The following is a 21,763-nucleotide window of genomic DNA, read 5'->3' on the forward strand; positions in this document are numbered from 1 at the left end:
ATATATATATATATATATATATGCAATAAACATTATTCTGAAAAGGGAATATATATATATATATATATATATATATATATATATATAGGCAATAAACATTATTCTGAAAAGGGAATTTATAAGTTTCACCAGACTGCCAAAAGGGTCTGTGATACAAAAAAAGATTAAGAACCCCTGCTATATAAATCAATACTTAAGTAATCTTAGTGTCTTCCATATTTATAAGACCTTTGCTAAAAAGCTTTTTATAAAGTGAAGATCCTTTTGTAGACATATCATCACCCCTTAAGATCTGAAAATATCTATAGGTTTTCCCTTTTCTCAGTACCCTAGCTGTTGAGGCAAGAACTCACAGCAATATAAAATAGCCTTTATTAAGCATTCGTCATGTGCCACATACTGTGCTAATCACTGGGTTTCCAAAGAAAGGCAAAAGATAGTCTCTGCCCTCAACGAACTTAGTTTAATGAAGCAAAACATCAATATATTCACTTTTTTTTTTTGCTGTGAAATTGAAATCTATCCTTGGTTTAATTCTTTGAAAAACATTCTATTTGGGAGCAGTTATATAGTTCAGTGGATTAAGAACCAGGCCTAGAGACGGGAGATCCTAGGTTCAAATCTGGATTCGTACACTTCCTTGCTGTGTGACCCTGAGCAAGTCACTTAACTCCATTGCTTAGCCCTTACCTCTCTTCTCTCTTGGAAATCATATATAGTATTGACTCTAAGATGTAAGGTAAGGGTTTAAAAAAGAAAAAAAAAGAAAAAAGAAAAAATATACCATTTGCTATCTGTGGGTCTCATACTTCCTCAGCTATAAAATAAGAGAAATGGACTAAATGATCTCTTTTCCAAGGTCCTTCCAGCTCTTAAGTTCAACAATCTCATTAGACTACCTGCTCCTACAGGATAAAATACAAACTTCTAGCCCTAGCATTCAAAGCCACCTTCAATCTGGTTCTAATCTACCTTATTTCATACTTCACCACTTTCGTGCACTCTAAATTCCTACCAAACTGAATTACTTATAGTAGCCCAATCTTATCTTGCTATCCTCTGTACCTGCATTTATGCAAGCTGTCCTCTATACCTGGCAAATATTCCTCCCTCATATCTACCTGTTGAAAAACTTCTCTTCCTTCAAGACCCAACTCAGGTACCTTCATGACTTCTCCTCCTCTCACAAAGCTCTTGTGAGCAAAGTGCTTATAAACCTAAAAGATATATTGAAATGATCCTATGTATTAAGTGAGAACTGTTATATTTTAAACCTTCTAGGCCCAAGATCTTGCAAAAGAAATGATACGAATGGATTCCAGAGAAAAAGAATGTCCTGCTGTCTTAGGGAAAAGGATTTTCTAATATTTATCTTGAACCTTCTAAGGAGCAGGAGGAAATATAGGGAATGTGAAGCTAGCCATCTTCCTGCTGGGATTCTGTGCAGAGAACTCCTCCCCAGGGATGGGAAGAGCAGTACGGCAATCTGCCATGAGCACACTCACCAGCTTTATTGTTTTCAGGCAGAGGTAGCTTGGGGACTTGGGGCTCCAAAGCCTTGAAGGAAATGTTTTTGTTTGTGCAGTGTGGCCTGATTTCCTATGCATCTTGGTTTGAGGTCACAGAGCTCATGCATCCCCATCTGCCTGACAAAAACCAGTGGCATCTCCCATTTAACTGGACCTTCTGTTAGTAACCTCTGTAGCCCTCCCCACCCCCAAATAATGACAGGTTAGAATATGGGAAACTTCAGGCACCAGCTGATCTAATTCCTGGACTTTAAAGGTCATGGATTCCAATCCACTCATTTGAAATAAGTAAACTGAGACTGAGAGAGGAAGCAATTTGGCTAAGGTCATATAACTACTAAGTGGCAAAACTAGTATTTCAATAGATCTCTGACTCAAAAACCAGGATACTTTCCATTATACTGAGAACATAAAATAAGTTAGAAGTGTAAGGATGGGGGAATGGGACAAAAATTAATTATTATAGAAGGGACTCCCCATAGGTCAATAACTTTTACCTCAGCCTGAGGTAGTATCCCCAGCAACAGGTCATCATCTGTCCTGTGCTTGAAAATCTCTAGCAATGTACTTCTGGGGTAGCCCATTCCACTTCTGACAAGAAGTTCTACCAGATTTCACAGAGCTGAAATCTGCCTCCATATAACTTCTTTCCCACTAGTCCTGGTTTTGCCTACTGAGACCAAGGAAACTAAGGCGTGGCAAGTCCTCAGATATCTGAAGATAACAATATTCTCCCCTAAGTCTTCTCTTCTCCAGGCTAAACACTTCCAGGTCCTTCAATAAATCTTTGTATGGTATTGTCTACAATCTCCTCCTCAACCTAGTCTATGTCTGAACATGGTTTGGCTTGTCAATGTGGCCCCTAAAACGGACCAGTGTACTATAGCTGTGATCTGATCAAAGTTATTTCATCCACCTCTGCTGTAAGAAAACTGTGCTGTGACAATGCTCTGACCCCATCAGTGGTACTGGAAAATTCTGAGCCTATATAGATGTGTAATTAGTCACTGTTGTCCTTGTCTCCTCTTCCAATCTAAGTGCAGCAGGAGGGATGTCTGCTCAGAAGGGTTAGACACGTTAATGATGCTATCTAACCTGGAAGATTGCTAGCAACTTTCTTCGCATTTTAAATCAGTCTATTAGGTGATGGAAGAAGATATCAGAGAGAAGAGGACAGAAGTGGCCTCTTATTTATGCAACGTTTTGCATAGGTGTTGGTGACAACTTTCTCTCCAGTTTCTGTTGAAAGCTCAATTCCTTTAGAAGTGTGTCTGCTAAGCTGATTGCTTCTCTTTGTGTCTTTCAATCAGCAGCCAGGTGCCTAAACACTGGGTCTCCTGTCTTGGGAGTGTGCTGCAATTATACACACAAGGCAAACCATGGAAACATGTGGGCCTCTCTAGAGCTTAAAAGCATGAAGTTTCTCCTGAAAAAGATGGTTCACTTTTGGATGTGGCAAAGCTGAATAAAGGGAAGCAAGTGTCCTGCAGATTGATGGAGGCCCACCAGATATTTGCTTTTAAAAAGTGCTATGTGTGGAAATTCACCCGACAGAATGAATTACTCAGAAATGAGCAACAATGGCTGGTATCTGGGCTGTAATGAAAGAGGTAGCAAACTCCACTATAAACAGCTGCAGTTGCTCAAAGGAAATTTGTGGGCTCTTGATCCAAAATGAGGTCTTTGAGTCATTCTTAACTGATTTTTCTCTTTAAAGAATGCCAAAGTTCCATGTATGCATGTGTATATGTGTGTGTAAGAGAGGATATTACCAATATTTCCTGGAATGTGTAATTCAGACACTCTATCCCTCTAGCACAATCAACCACAAGACAGATATAGTAGCTGGCACACAAATGGAGGAGGGCAGCATTTTGGTTAGTAACTCAGGGCTCATCAGATTATGGGAAAATAGCTTTGGAAAGATTGGATTTCGGCTATAGTACTTCAGCCAAGATCATAAAATTTAGAATTAGAAGGGACTTTAGAGCACATCTAGTCCAATCACTTCTAGGGAAACTGAGGCCCAGAGATGGAAAGGGATTCTCTCAAGGTCACACCAGGGCAAAGACTAGAACTGAAACCAATTATTTTTACTCTAATCTAGTGCTTTTTTTCCACTATGCTATATAAAACTTTACCATCAACCATCTATCAAATGGATATAGAAACATCCTAGACAGAAGATTCTGGGTAGAATTTTCTTGATCATCAGGCCCTTCATTCAAAGAAGCAGAAGGCACACCAACTTCCAAAATACACAGTGGGGAGTGACAGCATTTATCTCAGTTGATCCCAGGATAGCAGAAGTAAAAAAGTCCTGAGTAGAAAGATGACAGAAGTGATTAAAATAGGACCAAGATCTCTAACATTTTCTTAGGAAGGGAAGGAGGGAGAGTCTTTTTCTCTTGAATTACTCCCATTCCCTATTCTAATATAACATAATAGATTCCTGTGCCTTTGTAAATGGTAGTCAAACTCCATGATTCTTCAATCTGAAGTTATACAGGTCACACTCAAAAGAATAAAGAACTCTTCTGGGACTGCAGAATTCCATAATGTGCAAGTTGGACCTTTGACATAAAAATATCCTTATGAGTAGGCCTTAGCATTGGAGGGTGGATCCATTATAATGATGTATCTTTAGTCATAACAAATTCATTGATTTTAGACAGCTAGAGTTACAAGAGATCTTAGAGAATATCAGAACTTAGGGCAGTGATGATGAACCTTTTAGAGGCCTTAGAGACTGAGTGCCCAGACTGCAACTCTCATGCAGCATGTGAGTCCCCCACCTTACCTCAGATGGGAAGGAGGAAGTGCTCCCATTGGGCTGCCGAGCAGAGGGGCAGGTCATGTGGAAAAATGTCATCAGGTGTGTGCAGAGAGAGGGAAGGGAGAAGCCTCCTCTGGCATGCTCTGGCACATGTGCCATAGGTTTGCCAACACGAACTTAGGGCATAGAACATTAGCACTAAAATAGCTCTTAGATAAAATAATGAAAACCTGGGCAGAATATAAGTAAAGAAAGAGCCTTTAAGACTACAGGACCACTTGCTAACCATCTCCACATCAGCCAACATCTTCATCTTCCACATGTAGCTGCAACTCCCACTCCCAACTGCCCCCAATATGTTTGCCTTCAAACCCCATTAGTTGTTGTCTTTCCTTATTAGAATTTAAGCTCTTTGAGAGTAGGAACTGTCTTTCTTTTTACCTTCATCCATAGCATTTAATACAGTGTCTGCCACGAATTAAGTGCTTAATAAATGCTCTATCAAATGTGAGAGCATAGAAAACAGAATGTTGGAAGTATAAGAGACCTCATGAGATCATATATAGTCTAGCTCAGTGATTCCCAAAGTGGGCACCACTACCCCCTGGTGGGTGCTGCAGCAATCAGGGGGGAGGGCGCGCGCTGATGGCCACAGATGCATTTATCTTTCCTATTAATTGCTATTAAAATTTAAAAAAAATTATTTTCCAGGGGGCTAAGTAACATTTTTTCTGGAAAAGGGGTGGTAGACCAAAAAAGTTTGGGAACCACTGGTCTAGCTCTTCATTTTCAGCATAGAAAAAATGAAGGCTAGGGAGGTGAATGATTGACCAAGATTACCCGGTCAGTTAGTAAACAGCAAATTTAACTCAAAGCTACTTCTCCTGCCTCCTAGCTGAGGGTTCACCCCAATACAATGTGCAACTAATGTGCCACTTAGCAACAATACTAATATAAGAGTACTCAAGCACCTATTTAGAAGTTAAAAATTGGGGGTGGGGACAGGACACAAGGAAGGAGGGGAGAATTTTATTAATTGTTCTTTATGCACAAAATGAAAGAATTTTGAAGTCTTACTTTAATCTCATGTCTAGAAATAATGTTCTAACTAGCTTTGCACTAATCTAAATGCTTATAAGAATAGATGAAATGACACTCAGATGGAAATAAGCTCTAAACACAAGGATCTTAAAGGAAAAAGTCCATCAGTAAGATGATATCTAATCCATAATGGTCAAAGGCTAACAGTTGGATGATATGGTCATCAACATGGGAAAGGGGTCAAAAAAAGCAAACAATGTGGGCACTACTTTCTGGGGCTTTCCTACTACTAGGAATTTGCTTACACTGTTCCTTCCACCTGAAATACCTTGCCCAATTCCACCAGCAAAAATCCTCAAAAGGTCTTTCTTACATGCTACCCCCTTTACCAACTTTTCCTGAATTTCACATGTGAACATAATCCCTTCTTCCTCTGGCAGAGGAGAGCAACATAAAACTGAACCCTCATAAGACTGTTTAAATCTATCTTATGATATTGATCATAGATTATGAATCTATGAATCATAAATGGTGCCATAGAGTAACAGCTTGGGAATTAGAAGACCTAGGTAGTTCAAGTCCAGGCCTCTATCACTTCCTAGCAATGTGATAATGGGTTTTAGCTGTAAATGGGGACTAAAATTCTTATGCCACTTACTTCAAAAGGTTGTTGTGAGGAAAGGTGCTTGTTAAGTCTTACAGGGTTATATACAAATATGAGTTATTATTATTACATTCTGCCTTGTATCATATTTATTTGCACACTTGTCCTAGCTTTCTAAAACAAACTATAACCTCTCTGAGAATAGCAAGAATATTTCTTTGTACTCTCCATAAAGTCTTATATTCAACTATACATTTGTTTCATTGAACTGAATTGGAAATCAGCTCCACTTTTCAAAAGATGTTCCCTCTTTGCAGCATTCCATTGATTAATTAAAAAAACAAACAATAAGCATTTATTAAACACTATGGACTATGCCATGGATTGTGAAAGGCATAGGGGATACAAACAAAAACATGAGAGTCCCTGTCCTCTAAAAGCTAATCTTTCTTTCTTTCTTTCTTTCTTTCTTTCTTTCTTTCTTTCTCTCTCTCTCTCTCTCTCTCTCTCTCTCTCTCTCTCTCTCTCTCTCTTTCTTTCTTTCTTTTTTAATTTTAAACCCTTAACTTCTGTGTATTGACTTATAGGTGGAAGGGTGGTAAGGGTAGGCAATGGGGGTCAAGTGACTTGCCCAGGGTCACACAGATGGGAAGTGTCTGAGGCTGGATTTGAACCTAGGACCTCCCATCTCTAGGCCTGGCTCTCAATCCATTGAGCTACCCAGCTGCCCCTAAAAGCTAATATTTCTATTGGTAGAATATGACATGTTCACAAATAAGTAAATACAAGAATCATGTATAAAACAAATGCAAAATGATTGGTGAGAAGTGCTCTAACAATTATGGGAATTAAGAAATGTGACTTTTAAGAAAGTGGTACTTAAGCTTAGCCTTGAAGGATCAAGGAGTTCCAAGTTGTGGAAAAGAATATTCCAAGCGCATAAGATATCCTGTGCAAAAACATGGTATCAAGAGATGGAGAATCATCTATGAAAAAAAGGAGGTCAGTTTGGTGGGTGCCAGAACATGTGAAAGGAATAAATGTATAATCATCCTGAAAGATAGGGTGGTAAAAGCTTTTGAAAGCCAAATATAAGAGTTTGTTTTTTATTCTAGAAGGACTGGAGAATCACTGGAACTTTTGGCAACTGTCCACATGAGAAGTGATGAGGTAGCTCTGTGGTACATGAAGTGTAGTAGCTCTGAGATATATGAAGAGAAAGGGGACAAGATGAGAGATGTTCTGGAATTAGAATTAACAAGACCTAACAATGTGTTATATATGATGAATGGGTAAGAGTAAAATTATGAGAGATAAGTCCTAGAGTGAGAACCTGGGGGACAAAAAGAAATAGGATGAATAGTTTTAGGAGAAAGATAAAATAGTTCCATTTTGGAAATGAGTTTGATATATGCAGGTGGAGCTGTCCAGCACGTAGAGGTTCTAGACTAAAGCTCAGAAAAAAGATGAGCGGTAAAAAAGTAGATTTGAAAATAAACTACATAGGAATGATATTTTAACCCATATAACTTGATGGGATCATGAAGAAAAAGTATGTGAAGAGAAAAGAGAGCCTAGAACAGTCCTGGGGTATTCCCACATAAAGAAGCAGAGGATGGATAATGATTACCTTAACAAAGAGGACATTCAGTGAATGCTTTAAGCTTTACAAAGCACTTGTATAAACCAGCTCTCTTGGACCTCAAAACACCCCTATGATGTGGATGCTATTATCCATACTTTACAGATAAGGAAAATGAGGCTTAGAAATGCTCTGTGTCCTGCCCAATGTCACAGCACTAGTAAGGGCCATTAGCAGAACATGAACCTAGGTCACTTTGACTCCAACTCCAATACCATGTAAAACTCATAGGCACCATCCTGTTCTTCTATGAAAGTAATTTCTTTCTCCCTGTAGAATGTTTCTTTGATTTTATTTCAATTCCTTCTCATATTAATGTATTTGTGTTGTTGACACTGAGTATTTGACAGGCCTTGAGAACAAGGCCTGTCTCCTATTCAATCCAACTCACACAGTGCCCTAAACAGCACCTTGAACAAAATGGCCCCTAAATAAAGGTTTATTGAATTGAATTCACAGGAAACTTGGCCCTGAGCAAGTCACCTGACATCGTGGGGCCTGTTTCCTAGGGCATAAGATGATATATACACAAATGGTTTCTAAAAGCCATCTTCTAATCTTAATATTGTATTTCTAAAATTCCTTCAAACTCTAGCATTCTTTCCTAAGGCCCCTTCCATCTTATATACATCCTATAACTCTATGATAAAGCCATGATAAGATAGTCCATCTATCTTTGAAAGCCCAGGGTCTAGAACAGAGTACTGGACTTAATAAACATTTTCTGAATTCAAATGAACTGTAAGAATTTCACCTGAGAGTCACTTAACTTACTTGGGAATTGGCACCCGAATTACTGTCCCATCGACTTCTGGGTTCAGATTCATTCCACTTTCTCTTATGGCCTTGATAGCTGCAGCTGTACACTGCAAACCAGATCAAACGGTAAGTAGAATTAGTAAATAATTATTGCCAGATGCAACTGCTCTGTCGACAGTTGGCGATCCATCTCAGCCGAACATGGAAACATTTAGTTCTGTTCCCCGTAAGATCAGGAAGTTACATTGGTACAGACTGCTTTGATCAGGCTGAATAGCAAACTGTGTCCACTCTTGGTACCAGGGTACTGCAAGAGGAAAAAAAAAAGTAACAAGAAGAAAAAAGAAAAAAAAAAACCTCTGCTGCTTTGAAAAGATTTCAATGGTTTGAGGCAATGCAGATCAAAACCACAATAAATCCTCCAGGGAGGGGGCTGGATTGTGCAAAGATTGGTGTAAAGACAGATGAAAGATTTTGTCTGTTAAAAATTCCAGTTGACTAGAAATCTCCCAGTGGCGATTGTGAAAGATTAAATCAATTTAACTCCTTAGGTGCTAGATTGTGTTCACGCCAAATCTACTCATTCTTTTTCCTGAGTGATGAAATGCCTGCTTGTGTGTTCATGAGTACAGTGAAAATGCCTGTTCTTAAGGATCCAAAGAATTCTGTCTTTGAGCCCAGAAGCTGATAACCTGCTTGAAGGCTCCAGAGTCATATTCTACTAAGTGTCACAGAATTACTCAAGAATTGAAAAGCATTTCAGAGACCAACTAGTTCAGGGACTCTTAACCTAATTTGCATCATAGATTCCTTGAGCAGTCTGGTGAAGTCTAAGGACCTCTTCTCAAAATAATGTTTTTAAATGCATAAAATAAAATAGGTAGGATTGTAAAGGAAACCAATTATATTGAAATATAGTTATCACAATATTTTTAAAAAAATTCATGATTCCTAAGTTAAGAACTCCTGCTAATCCAACTCATCCATATCTAAACAAGAATCCACTCTATAGCATCCCTAACCAGTGGTCATCCAGGTTCCATGAATATGGGGAATACATTATCTCCCGGCCCATTTTGGTTTGGAACAGCTCTTACCCTTGGCAAACTTTACATTGTGGAAATCAAAATCTGTCTCTCTAAGATGGTCACACACTTCTCTGGGGTGTAGACTCTGAATAGCTCTTTTAATGACTCTTCCTTATGTCCAAACAATGCTGCAGCTACACCTGGCCTGCCATACTAAGGAGAAACCTTTCATTACCTGCCTGAAAAATTAACGAAAGCAGCCATCACTGCAGATATTTTCTGAGAGTTACATTTCACAGTCAAACTCATCCTAATTATTAAAGAACTCAATATCTTAATCCCAGGACGAACTTCTCCCAAGCTCATGCTAAGTGCCTTTCTCTGGGAAGGGGAAGAAAAGAATAAAATATATTCCCTTACATTCCAAAAATATCTTTGCTTCTATAGTCAATATTTATTCATGAAACATTGACTAAGGGCCAATTTTTCCACAGCACTATTCAAGATGCAGGTTTTATAAGAGGTGTGACTATAAAATGTTGAGATTCAGTGATTGTTATTGTTGACATTTTTTCAATACAAAGAGACCAAAGCTTACTCATTTGAGTGACTGCTCTCTCCAGCTAAGTAGTTCTCTTATGAGTCTATAATAATAATAATAATACATATGTAAATAACTTACATTTATATGTACGTCAAGATTTACAAAAAAATTAGGTAAGAGCCAGAGCCAAGATTTAAACACAGTTCTCTCCAGACTCTTAGGCCAATACTCTTTCCACTATATGACACTGCTTTTCTCTAACCATATACTTATTTCAAACATGCTGTCACTGCTCAAACCAGTCTTAGATGTCTCTTTGAGAACTGTGCTCAGGGTGTTCAGTATGTTCTTTTGAAAATCCTCAATGGTGGCTGATGTTTACCTTCTAAATCATAAGTCACAGATTACTATTTGACTCAATCCCCTGATTTTACTAAAGAAAACATAAAGGCTCAGAGAATGAATTGTGTAGGATCACAAAGAAAGTTAGTGGCAGAGAAGGGAATAAGAGCCCCAACCCCAGTTTCTTGGTTCTCCTGTGCTAATTCACTTTCTACTATGCCAAGGACTACTATGCCTATATCTCCTCCTAAACTTTATACCTTCTCAACCACTCCAGGAACATAGGCATTGATTGGAATAGTATGGTAGGGATGAATCTGAGTTGTGAAAACAGCCAAAAGTCAGTTGAACAAATCTGGTACATGAGGCAGGTAATGAATGATCAAATACTGTCACCAGGTTCTAAAACTGGCTCTCACTTATTAGCTGTGTAATCATGGACAAGTTGAGCCTTGTTGAATCTCAGTTTCCTCATCAGTAAAACAAGAATAATAGCTGTGCTTTATACCTCACAGACTCATCATGGAGAAAATGTTCTATAAGTCTTAGTGTTCTATAAGCTTTTATTCTTCTTGGGGTCAAAAATAATATATGACCATAAAATAAGAAGATTCATTTCTTCTTATGGCTTATAATTTGGTCCAAAAGTCAAGTTCAAAGGCTACATCTTGGAAAAGATGAACAGTCCAAGAGAGCTACTTTTAAGGGGACAACATCCATTTAGACATACATATCTCTATACTTTGATAGATTGGTGATCTCCTAAGTATTTATACCCCCTCACACAGTACAGATAATAACCCTCCCAATCCAATTCTTGCCCCCTGTCTTTTCCCTAAAACCTCCCTGGAGAATATAGTCAGCAAACTAAAAAGCCTTCTTCTGGTTCTCTTTTTTTCCTTTTTATTATTAACAATCATGAACAAATATTTCAGTATACAAAGAATAAAAAGGAAGTTTGTATGCAAACTTCTGTTAGTTTGTTTTATATAACAAGGCAATAGCAAAACTGTCTCTTCTATCTGTAGGGGAAAATTCCTTCTGATTTTTTTTTGCTTCCTTCTGTTTATTTTTAATTTCTTATTGATGTTCTTTCCTATCTTTTTTTTTCACCTTTCTCACTACTCACTACTAACACATCCTCTTCCCAAGAGGAACCCTACAATATAATAAATAAGTATTGTCAAACAAAACACATCAACACATGGGTCATGTCTGAAAACACAGGTCCCATCCTGCATCTCTAGTCCCATCATGTTGATTAGAGTTCTGAAACTTTTCAAAGTTTCTTTCTGTTATGGCCATTATATATTATGGTCATCATGTCTCAAGTTATTCCTTTTTTAAGTCTCCCAAATGTCATTTCCCAATAGATAAGTGGTCAATAGATATAAATAAACAATTTATAAAATAATTGTAAACCATGGTGCAGAGAAGTCTAAAGCTCTGAGCTAGAAATTCAATACCAGACACTTATTCTCAGGGCAATTTCTCATCTTTAAAATGGGAATAATATTTGTAGCACTCACCTTGCAGGGCTGTTGTGAAAATCAAATAAGATAATATATGTAAAGTACTTTTCAAAACTTAAAGACCTTTATCTGTTATTACTATCACCAACCAGATGAAAAATGCTTCAAATCAACCACAAGTTACATGAATACAATGTTAGGTCCAGTCACTCTAGAAAGCAGTTTGGAATTACACTGAGAAAATGATTAAACTGTCTATATTCTTTAACCCAGAGATCTCACCTCAAAAAAGTAAGAGAGGAAGGTCTCATGTGCAACAAAATATTTATAGTGGCAAAAAACAGGAAATATAGCACATGCCCATAGATTGAGTAATGATTAAACAAATTGTGATATGTGAATGTGTAACAAGAGGAGGACACATATCGAGAAATGAGAGGTGGGATATTCTGGGAAATGATTGCAGTGTAAACACAAAAAGCAGCAATAATTTTTTTTTTTTAACACTAGCACACTGGCTTAAAAACACACTGATAACTTTATCCTCTATTTATATATATATAAATAGCATTAAATAAAGTGACTTTTTGTTGTAAATAAAGTCTTCAATACTATAGTGAAAGAATTCTGATTTCACAAACAGAAAAACAATAAAAAGTAACTTTCTCTTTGGGAAAGATATTCATTGTAAAATATATAGATGGTTTTACTAAAATATTCTTGAAAACTGGTTGTGAGCCTACTAGGGCAGAACTCAGTACCTAAGCTAGAGGAAGATTTTAGACAATATAGTATTTGAACAACTAATTTTTCACACATATAGTATAATTTACCATTTAAATGCATAACTTTGTATTTGATTGCATTCATTTAAGGTTAGAAAGAATTTAATCCAAACCACTGCATTTGACAGACAAGGAAAAATAAGGCATAGGCAGGGAAGGTGATTTGCTCAAGGTCACAGAGCCAGTAAATGGCTCTGATTCTCAACCAAACTCTCACGTTGTATTGCACTATTTAAATCCTCTCTCATCCCCACTTACATCTATGTTTCCTGGGTCACATTAGCTGGATCCCTTTGGAAGGAATCATGGAATGAGATGGGAAGGAATCATGATTGAGAACCACAAAAAGTAGACTCTTAAAAGGGATATTGTTTGTATGACAAAAGGAAGACAAAATGATAGGGTCATGGGTCCTTTGGAGTTCATATAAATAGCCTCCATTAAAATCTTTTTCCAATGTCTCACCATGGTATAAAGGCAAAACTAGATCCTACCTAAAGTCATACCAATAGAATGAAAGCTCTGGCAGTTTTTGGTGCTATTATTGTTGAATTGTTTTAATCCCGTCTAATTCTTTGTGACCCCATTTGGGTTTGCTGGGGTTTTTTTTTTGTTTTTTTTTTTGTCAGTGGTTTGCTGTTTCCTTCTTCAGTTCATTTTACGGATGAAGAAACAGAGGAAAATAAGGTTAAATGATTTACCCAAGGTCACAAAGCTAGGAAGTATATGAGGTCATATCTGAACACCTGAAGATGAAACTTTCATATTCCAAGGCCAGTGCTCTATCTATTGTACCACCCAGCTAATCTGGCAACTCTTACCAAGCTGAATGAAGTCTCCAAGTATGGTTTAGGGCCACTGCTTTTGGAGAAGCATCTCAGCAAAGGATGAGGGATAAGTACAAGCCACCCCGTGCCAAAGGCAGGAAGACTGCAGATAGACTTTCGAAGGTCAGTACAGATGGATGACTATCAGGGATTTTGCCACCATAAACAAATGAGATTCAGTTCAAGTTGTCTTAAGTCTATTTAGCTCTTAGGGCCATATGGAAGCTGCTTGAAGACTTTAGAGATAATCAAGTGCAGATGTTTTATCTGACAGAGAAGGAAACTGAGACTGAGCTAAGGAATTTGACTTGCTCAGTGTCACACAGTATATTAGTGGCAGAATCAAGACTAGAACCCAAGTTTTTTAATTCAAGTGGGTTTTTTTTTGTTTGTTTTTTGGAGCCATTGATCAGTAAGCATTTATTAAGCACCTACTAAAAAAAGAGATGCAAGATGACCCTTGCCCTCAAGAAACTTACAGAATAATGGGAGAAACAAGCAGCATCCTAAATAGATAATCTGGACCACCCTAGAGTTAAGAGGAGTGGGGAGAGGCTTCCTGTAGAAGGTAGGACTTCAGCTAGAGTTTAAAGAAAGCCAGGGGCTCAGTAGATAACAAGGAAGAGGGAGAGTAGTACTCCAGGTGCTGGGGACAGACAGAGAAGGTGCCCAGAGGGAGAGATGGAACAATCAGGAGTACTGGAGCCAAGCCAAGAGCCCTTGGTGGGAGTGACAGAGACTGGAAAGTTGGGGGGGGGGGCTGGGCTATGGAGGGCTTTGAACACCAAACAGAGGGTTTTGTTTTTGGTTCTGCAGCTGAAAGGGAGTCCCTGGGGTTTACTGGGAGGGGGGGGGGAGGGTTGGGCATGATTGGGCATAGTTGTAGGAAAATCCCTTTGGTGGCTGAGGACAGAAGGGACTTGAGGTGGGTTATTGCAGTTGTCTGAGGGTAAAGTAATGAGGGCCTGCACCAGGGATGTTTTCTGAGAGAAGCCGAAGAGGTGAAATCAACAGGTTTTGCTGGGCGCCATATTGGTCTGAGGGTGAGAAATGGTGTCCAGGATGACTCCTGAATGGGAGCCTGGAGGCCTAGGGGGAAGAGGAGGAGGCATGGCCCTCTGCACCAGCAGGTCAGGGAGAGTGATAATGAGTTCAGTTAGTGTTCTTTCTATCACATTGTATGTGTGTGTGCACACATATTTCAAAAGCATTCAAAGGCTTACAAAGATCTTTCCTCATAATTTTTTAAAACCTTTATCTTCCATCTTAGAATCAATACTATATATTGAATCCAAGGCAGAGGAGCAGTGAGGGCTAGGCAACAGGGGTTAAGTGTCTTGCCCAGGGTCACACAGCTAAGAAGTAAGTATCTGAGGCCAGATTTGAATTTTGGGAACCTCCCATCTCTAGGCCTGGCTCTCAATCCAACCTAGCTGTCCCCCTCTTCCCAAAACTTCTTGTAGCTAACAGTAAAAAGTGTCATGTGGTAAAGTGAGGTGAAGCTGTTTATCAAAGGTCACACAGCTAGTAATCAGCTATGTAGAAACTTGAACCCAAGCCTTTGGATTTCAATTCTGGCACTTTTTCCACTATTTCTAGTTAATTTCATTGCTGCAAGATGGCGAGGCCTCTTGTAATTTTTTTCCTATTTGCCTTGTTTTGCTAAAATCATGCTGTGGTTTCTATTCCTTTTTTCCCATCATTAACTCTAGCTGCAGGCAAGTCTGTCCATGGCAGCCACAAGCCTATATCATTTATCAGCCAAGACACATGTTAAACAAATGCAAAAGAGGTTTAGGGTTGGGTTTTTTTTGTTTGTTTTCATGGTGCAGTGGAAAAAATGCAGGACTGGAAATCACCAGACCTGGATTCAAGTCCCAATTCTGCTATTAATTTCTTGTGTGACTGAGGAAGAATTATTTCCCCTCTCTAGGCTTCAATTTCTCCTTGTATAAGATGAAGAATTTGGATTAGATGATCTACAAAGTGCCTTCCAATTCTAATGAACATCATGAATTGCAAAGAGTTCTAGATTTGGAATCAATGAATGTGAGAAATCCAGCTCTGCCACTTCCATTCAGTGTCACTTTGGGCAAATTACTGAGCAGCTTTGGGCCCAAGTTTCCTCCTTTGTAAAATAAGACAGCTGGAATAGATGCCCTCAAAGGGCTCTTTTAGCTCTGAATCCTATGAACTCTGACTCTTCCAATTCTATAACTAAGAGTCTGTATATAAATTTGTGTTGCATCAACAAACTTTCTAGAATTTGAAAAGAAATCAAGTAAACAAATGGAGATTAGGTCAGCATGTTGAAGTTTCAAAGTTCAATTCTTTATGTACTGTTTCTAAGCTATAGGAAGGAAATGTTTAGTTACTGCAATGCTGTTCTGCAGATAACACCAGACAACAGAAAGGAATCACAAAAGGAACAAGTAACTTATATTTCCTCACAATGCCTTTAGTAATGAACTTCTGTTCCAAGTCATCTACAAGTGCTTCTAAAGTCATCGAGTTGTAATGGGCAGAAAATGAGATAGAGGGGTAGGAAAAAATGAAGACATTCTGACTTCAAAAAAAAAAATTAAGAGATTTAATTTCTATGGGTCCTCTTCCTGCCTCCTATCACCCTGCAGTGGCCAGTCAGGTTCTTCCTTTGTGAATGTCATTTTATATTTAATAATAGAAGTGGCTGGAACTGCAAAGCAATCCCACTGATGAGGTCTTCAAGCTGTGCAATTAGGAGGCCATTCCCTAAATTGGCTCTGCACTATCATTGGTATAAAATAAACTAGCAGATAAAGCTGAAGGGACCAAAGAAAGCAGATATTGGAATTTTTTTCCAACTTTAAGTTTCCATTTCCCTGTCTCAAAGTAGCAACAAGCGTACATGTGAAAAGGCTCACCTCAACACAGGTGCTGGATTATTTCCCACCCACCATGTCTTTGGCAAAAGTAGTGGTTTTATAGGTTTTGGGAAGGTCCATCAAACAAAGGCTTTAGGGGGTAGGGCAGAAGGGGGAGGGGGATGGTATAGAAACTTCCTTCTATAATTGAGCCCAGTCAACTTGTTCCAATGATATTGCCACTGCCTTCAGATCAAGATTACAAGTCACTAAAGGAAATGAGCTTCATTGATTTATAATCACAATGTCATGGGGTTCATTTTTTGGCTCAGAAACCTTTTTTTCCCCCCGTAAGCAGAAATAGGGAGAAAAGGAGGAGAGAAAAGGATTTGGCTAAAAATGAAAACCATAGGATTTGAGAGTTGAGAGAAGGAAGATATAAATATCTGATCTCCTTATTTTACATATCCTATACAAAGAGGTTTAGTGTCTTGTCCTAGGTCACATAGGCAAGAGTCATGATCAGAATTAAAATTTTATGATTCCAAAGTAAAGGCCCTTTCAATTATTTCACAAATGTCTCCTTGTATTTTCCCCCTGAAAATGATTTTGAGCATATACCTTATTGACTGATTTGGCTCCAAGTGACTTTTGGTTGTTTTCTCATACAAATTCCTCCCCATTCTACTCCCACCCTCCCCAAACCCTGTTGCAGTAAAGGTTGAAGAGGGAGTAAAGGAATAGTCAAGAAAGTGTAACAGAAAGCCTTGGAGTCAAGAACCTCTGAGTCTATTCCTATCCCTGCTACTAACTTAATGATGACTTTAATTCTTTGAGTTTTAATTCTCTCTTCAATCAAACGTATGGCTTAGATTAAATGTTCTCTAAGGCAGTGGTGTCAAACTCAAAAAGAAAGTTAATTTCTGTGGGCCCCAAACTGACTTAGAAATCAACTGAATTGTTATTTATTTTGTCAAATATTTCCCTATTACATGTTAACCTGTTGGAGAAAGGGGAAGGAAGGAGTTTGAAAAATCTGTTCTTAGGTCCTATCCAATTCTATGAAGTTATAATTTCCAAAATATCATATGGTAAATGGCTCTAGTGTCCAGTATAGGATGAATTCACACTGTGAAGATGACAATGGATTTTAGGGAGTAAAGAAGGAAAGAGGGGGCAGCTTAGGTGGCTCAGTAGATTGAGAACAAGGCCTAGAGTTGATAGGTTCTGGGTTCAAATTTGGCTTCACACACTTCCTAGCTATGTGACTCTGGGCAAATCACTTAACTCCCATTGCTTGTCCTTACCATTCTTTTGCCTTGGAACAAGTACACAGTACTGATTCTAAGACAGAAGGTAAGGATTTAATATAAAAAAATAAGAAAAAATAAATTGTTAAAAAAAAAGAAGGAAAGGGCTTTAGAAATTTTAGAACAAAAAAGAGAAATCTAAAGTTGTAAGAAACTATCATTTTGTAGATAAGGAAATTGAGAACTAAAGGGCTAAAGAGACTTACCCAAAGACATACAGTTGTAAGTAGCAGAGCTAGAATTTGGAACTAGGTCTTCTGACTCCATATTTAGCGCTAGTTTCCTTATTTGGCCTCAAAAAGACTGATTCCCTCCTTCTATTCTCAAGAAGTTCATTCTGTTAGAAGGTAGTTAGGTAGCTTTTATCATTAATAAATAATGTAGGGGCAGCTAAGAAGCTCAGTAAAGAGCCTGGGGCTTGGAATCAGGAAGACCTGACTTCAAATCCAGACTGAGATACTTAGTAGCTGTGTGGCCCTGGGCAAGTCATTTAATCTCTATTTACCTTAATCCACTGGAGAAGGAAATAGGAAACCACTTCAGTATCCTTGCCAAGAAAACTCCATGGATAGTATGGTCCACCAGGTCACAAAAAGTCAGACACAACTGAACAACAACAATTAATTATGTGCTTTGCATTACTACACTGGTCAGACTGCCCCACGATCAGCCAAGAGGAAACTGGGCAGGAACAAGAATATTTTCCTTTGTCCCCAGACAAACTTTTTCTATGGGTGTTTATTTTTCTATTCTATCTTCTACTTGAACCTCAGAAAACAGTGGGGGTGGGAAAAGGAATGTTTCCTTCTCTTGATTTAGATTTTCTGCCTTCTTCCCCATGCCATTTTTGGCCCACATGGAACCTTTAAGCATGCACTCTTACCTCTGGGAAATTGGTCATGTTTACTAAAATCAGCTGAGGCGATTTCAGGGAGATTTGGCCGATATGATTTAGAGCAAACTTCCCATCACCAGTTGTCACAGTTATGTGATCCAGAGACCCTGAGAAAGAATAGTCCACATTTCTCCATTACCTTGTATTACTTTGTATAGGCTTTATGCTGTACATGCTGTAGCACCTCCCCCAGCCCCAATAAAGAATGTAAACTCCTATAAGAGCAAGAACTATTTTGATTTGGGCTTTGTATCCCCTTGGCACCTAGCACAGTGCTTTGAAAATAAAGGTCTGAATTAAACTGAAAATTTGCCACTTAAAACTGATCTCTGAATTGAGTTACCATCAAGCTTACTTTTGGAAAATGCCAGTGCAAAGCTATGGCAAAAACCATCAGTGATTTATATTTCAGTACTTCACAAATTGGTGATTTAATCAAGATGGGTGTTCCCTCCCCAACATAGATCAGAACTTAGTTAACAACTTCATAAAGTTGTTATGGCTAAAAAAAGTATGTGATATACATACATATATATTCTGCTTGAAGGGGAACCCACCAGCTTCCAAGGCAATTTATTCCACTTCTGAATAGTTCTAATTCTTAAGCAGATCTTCCTGATACCAAGCCTAAATCTACCTCTACATCTTCCACCCATTGCTCCCTCCTTCTGACTTCTGTGGTCAAAGAAAAGAACTAATTTCTCTCTCACAAGGCAATGCTTCAAACCCTTAAAGATAACTATCAGGTCCCCTTCCACTGGATTCTGTTCTTATCCTATTCTTTCAAGCAATCCTTATACAGCATGGGCTCCAGGCCCTTCACCCATTCTGGTTGCCCTTCTCTGGACCCTTTCCTGCTTATCAATGACCTTCCTAAATTGTGATGCCAAGAAATGAACATGATAGTTTAGTCTGATCAAAACAAAATACAGTAGGACTAACATCTTCATATTCTTAGAAGCTATGTTTTTCTTAATGTCGTCCAAAATTGAATTAGCAATATTTGATGACATATCACACCACACTATTGACTCATACAATCTGGCCTCAGATACTTCCTAGCTAACCCCAATTACCTAGCCCTTACTGATCTTCTGTCTTGGAATTGATACTTATATTGACTCTAAGACATGGTAAGGGTTTAAAAAAAATTGACTACAAGTTATAGAGTACCTGGTGCCAAACTATATTAGAAGAGGATGCTCCTCACTGGAAGCTCATTACACAGATGAAATGAGAGGTCCAGTAAAAAACAACAACAATAATTGGACTTAATATCAAATCTAAGATGAACTTTGAAATAAATACTGAAGTTGTACTTTAAAAAAAAAAAAAGAGGGCAGCTAAGTACCACAGTGGATAGAGTCAGGCCTAGAGACAGGAGGACCTGGATTCAAATCTGGTTTCAGATACTTCTTAGCTGTGTGAACCTGGGTAAGTCACTTAACCCCACCTGCCTAGCCTTGCTCTTCTGTCTTAAGAGTTGTTCTAGGACAGAAAGAAAGGATTAAAAAAAAAAAAAAAAAAAACCTGAGCTTACAGTGCATTAAATCCCTAAGTTCTTTTTCAAACAAAAAACCAACCTTATCTCCCCTCCATAGTATACTTATAAAGTCTGCTTTTTGAACCCAAATGTAGGACTTTACATCTCTCTCTACTATATCTTATCTTATTAGGTTCAGTCCAACAATCTAGTCTGTTGAGATCTTTTTGGGTCTCTATCATCCAGGATGTTAGCTATCTTCCAGGCTATGTATCATCTATGCCTTTATCCAAGTCATTAATACAAATGTTAAACAGTACAGGGTGAAGCATAAATCTGTGCACTGCATTGGAGACCTCCTGCCAAGCTGTCATTGAACTACTAAACGCTGTTTCTTTGAGTCTGGTCAGTTTAGTTTAACTATTATTCTCTAGCCTACTTCTATCCATCTTTTCACAAGAACAGCAGGAAAGATTTTATCAAATGTTTCTCTTAAAAAAAGGTTCAACTATAACATCATCATTTTTTTAAATCTTTACCTTCCATCTTAGAATCAATACTGTGTATTGGTTCCAAAGGAGAAGAGCAGTAAGGGCTAGGCAACTGAGGTTAAGTGACTTGCCCAGGGTCATACAGCTAATCTGTGTCTGAGGCAAGATTTGAAACCAGGATCTCCCATCTCCATGAATCTCATCTCTATGAATCTTCTGAACCACCTAGCCACCCTTTAGTGATGTCTATTTATGCTGGGCATATCCTTTAAGTAATTTCTGTCCTGTCTTCTCCAGTGCAAAAATCACTCTCCTTGGCAGAGAAAACAAGCAAAATAAGAAATAAGCATCTATACTTTCTTCATGTGATCAGTTATCCTTGTTCCATCTATCCCAAGAAATGGTTCTTCTCTTTTTCCTAATATCACTTAAGAGAAATAAACAAAAAGTCCTTATTTTTCTGTGCCATCATCAGTTCATTCAGAGTTTTGGCAAATCTAAAACTATTGTTACAGTGTTATAATAACACTTTCTGGCCATCTCCCCATCAGTTGTCACACCACCAAATGCCTACCCTTTACTCTTTTCTTGCCAGTTTCAGAATACAATCAAATCAACTCTGTTACAGATTCTGAAGAGGATGTGTCCAACCAAATGGAAATATCCCTCCCTGACTACCACTCTTAGATGTGCTTTTCTCCCCCAAATTGCAACATTCAATAGCATTTCCTAAGCCCTCATTCTCTTTGACCTCTCTATAGCCTTTGATACTGTCAATCTCTCTCCTCTCCTTGATACTCTCTTCTCTCCAAGTTTTCATGACACTGCTCTCTTCTACTTCTCCTCCCTCCTATCTGACAACTCCTCAGTCTCCTCTGCTAGATACTCACCCAGACCATGTCTATTAACTATGAGAGCCCATGAAAGCTTTGGCCTAAACCTTCTTCTCCCTCCATGTATTTTACTTGGTAATGTCATCAAGTCTGATTGATTAAATTATCATCTCTTTGCAGAAGGTTCTCAGGTCTATTTATCCTCCCACAACCTCTATCCTGTCCTCCAGTCTCCTTTCTCTTGACCTCCAATTTTCCCATCTCTAACTGCTCATGGGACATCTAAACTGAATGTCCTGTATAAATCTGACACTCAATATATTCAAAATACAACTCCTTATCTTTCCCCAAAAACCCTCTCTTCTTCCTAAATTCTAGCATTCTTTTTTTTAAGTCTTAGTTTCTGTCTTAGTATCAGTTCTAAGACAGAAAAACAGCAAAGACTAGGTAATCGAGGTTAAGTGACTTACCCAGGTTCACATAGCTAGGAAGCATCTGAGGGCAGATTTGTACCTAGGTCCTCCCAACTCCAGGCCTAGCCCTCTATCCTCTGTGCTAC

General features: G+C 38.4%; 1 protein-coding gene across 1 annotated transcript in view; it reads right to left on the reverse strand.

Moving 5' to 3' along the window:
- Positions 1-21,763, reverse strand: part of MRRF (mitochondrial ribosome recycling factor) — a 55,396-nt gene that overhangs the window by 18,382 nt on the left and 15,251 nt on the right. The window contains exons 4-5 of the mRNA XM_044664255.1: positions 18,386-18,504; positions 8,367-8,458 (exon numbers count right to left, since the gene is read on the reverse strand). Of these exons, the coding sequence (XP_044520190.1) occupies positions 8,367-8,458; positions 18,386-18,504 (211 nt within the window). The remainder of the gene's footprint in view (positions 1-8,366; positions 8,459-18,385; positions 18,505-21,763) is intronic.

The sequence above is a fragment of the Gracilinanus agilis genome, chromosome 2 (assembly GCF_016433145.1).
Source record: "Gracilinanus agilis isolate LMUSP501 chromosome 2, AgileGrace, whole genome shotgun sequence".
Lineage (NCBI taxonomy): Eukaryota > Metazoa > Chordata > Mammalia > Didelphimorphia > Didelphidae > Gracilinanus > Gracilinanus agilis.